The sequence below is a fragment of the Manacus vitellinus genome, unplaced genomic scaffold, assembly GCF_001715985.3.
Source record: "Manacus vitellinus isolate BGI_N305 unplaced genomic scaffold, ASM171598v3 scaffold_10_pilon, whole genome shotgun sequence".
In the NCBI taxonomy this organism is placed as follows: Eukaryota; Metazoa; Chordata; class Aves; order Passeriformes; family Pipridae; genus Manacus; species Manacus vitellinus.
In genome coordinates, this window is record NW_021938838.1 from 8,452,076 (window position 1) to 8,453,105 (window position 1,030).

Sequence of the window (1,030 nt, forward strand, 5' to 3'; positions counted from 1 at the left end):
CCCAGTGGGTTTGACCTCCAGGGGTTTTCTCAGAGGGGGCTGCTCCCGCAGAGATTGGAGCTCCTGTCTCTGTCTGCAGGTGAAGTGTATCATCCTGCAGGTGCTCAAGGGCCTGCAGTACCTCCACGAGAACTACATCATCCACAGGTGGGAGCAGCAGGATGGAGCTGGTGGGGGAAGGGGGTGTCAGGGGACACCTCCCACAGCCCGGGACTGAACAGCTCCGGTTGAGGGTTTGGTGCCCATCAGTGGCTCCATGTGGGAGCACCAGCAGGGCAGGGAGGCCCTGGAATGATGGGATTGGCTTCTCCTCATCATGGCTCAGCTCCAGGGTGCGGAGGAGCCATGCTGAGGATGGTGCTGAGCAGCCACTCTGTGCCTCACAGGGACCTGAAGGTCTCCAACCTGCTGATGACTGACAAGGGCTGTGTGAAGATAGGTGAGTCCTGGCAGCTCCATCTGCTCCATGCCATGGCCGGAGCTCAGAGTTCAGCTCCCTCCTGACCCAGAGTCTCTGTTGCAGCTGATTTCGGCCTGGCTCGCACCTATGGGATGCCCCCCAAGCCCATGACCCCCAAAGTGGTGACGCTGTGGTGAGTGGCCATGCCGGGGGTGAGTCCCCACAGCGGGGCAGGGGTGGCTCACAGCGGGGCTGGCTCTGCCACGGAGCCTCACCTGTGCAGGTACCGTGCGCCGGAGCTGCTGCTGGGCATGACCACCCAGACCACCAGCATCGACATGTGGTAAGGGGGGCTGCCCAGGCGGGGGCTGGGGAGGGGCTGCAAACGGGGGGGGGGTTAATGGGGAGCTCCTCCTGTGCTCCTCAGGGCCGTAGGCTGCATCCTGGCTGAGCTGCTGGCACACAAACCACTGCTGCCAGGCACCTCCGAGATCCACCAGATCGACCTCATCGTGCAGCTGCTGGGGACGCCCAACGAGAACATCTGGCCAGTGAGAGCTCCCTGCCAGTCCTGCCTGCTCTCCCTGCCAATCCCTGCCTGCTCCCTGCCCCCTCCTCACACTCTTGACT

At 63.3% G+C, this 1,030-nt stretch overlaps 1 protein-coding gene across 1 annotated transcript in view; it reads left to right on the top strand.

Annotated features, from left to right (window-relative positions):
- Window positions 1-1,030, top strand: part of CDK10 (cyclin dependent kinase 10) — a 4,256-nt gene that overhangs the window by 2,347 nt on the left and 879 nt on the right. Inside the window, exons 2-6 of the mRNA XM_029965535.1 lie at window positions 52-147; window positions 387-439; window positions 524-593; window positions 684-743; window positions 828-971. Of these exons, the coding sequence (XP_029821395.1) occupies window positions 52-147; window positions 387-439; window positions 524-593; window positions 684-743; window positions 828-971 (423 nt within the window). The remainder of the gene's footprint in view (window positions 1-51; window positions 148-386; window positions 440-523; window positions 594-683; window positions 744-827; window positions 972-1,030) is intronic.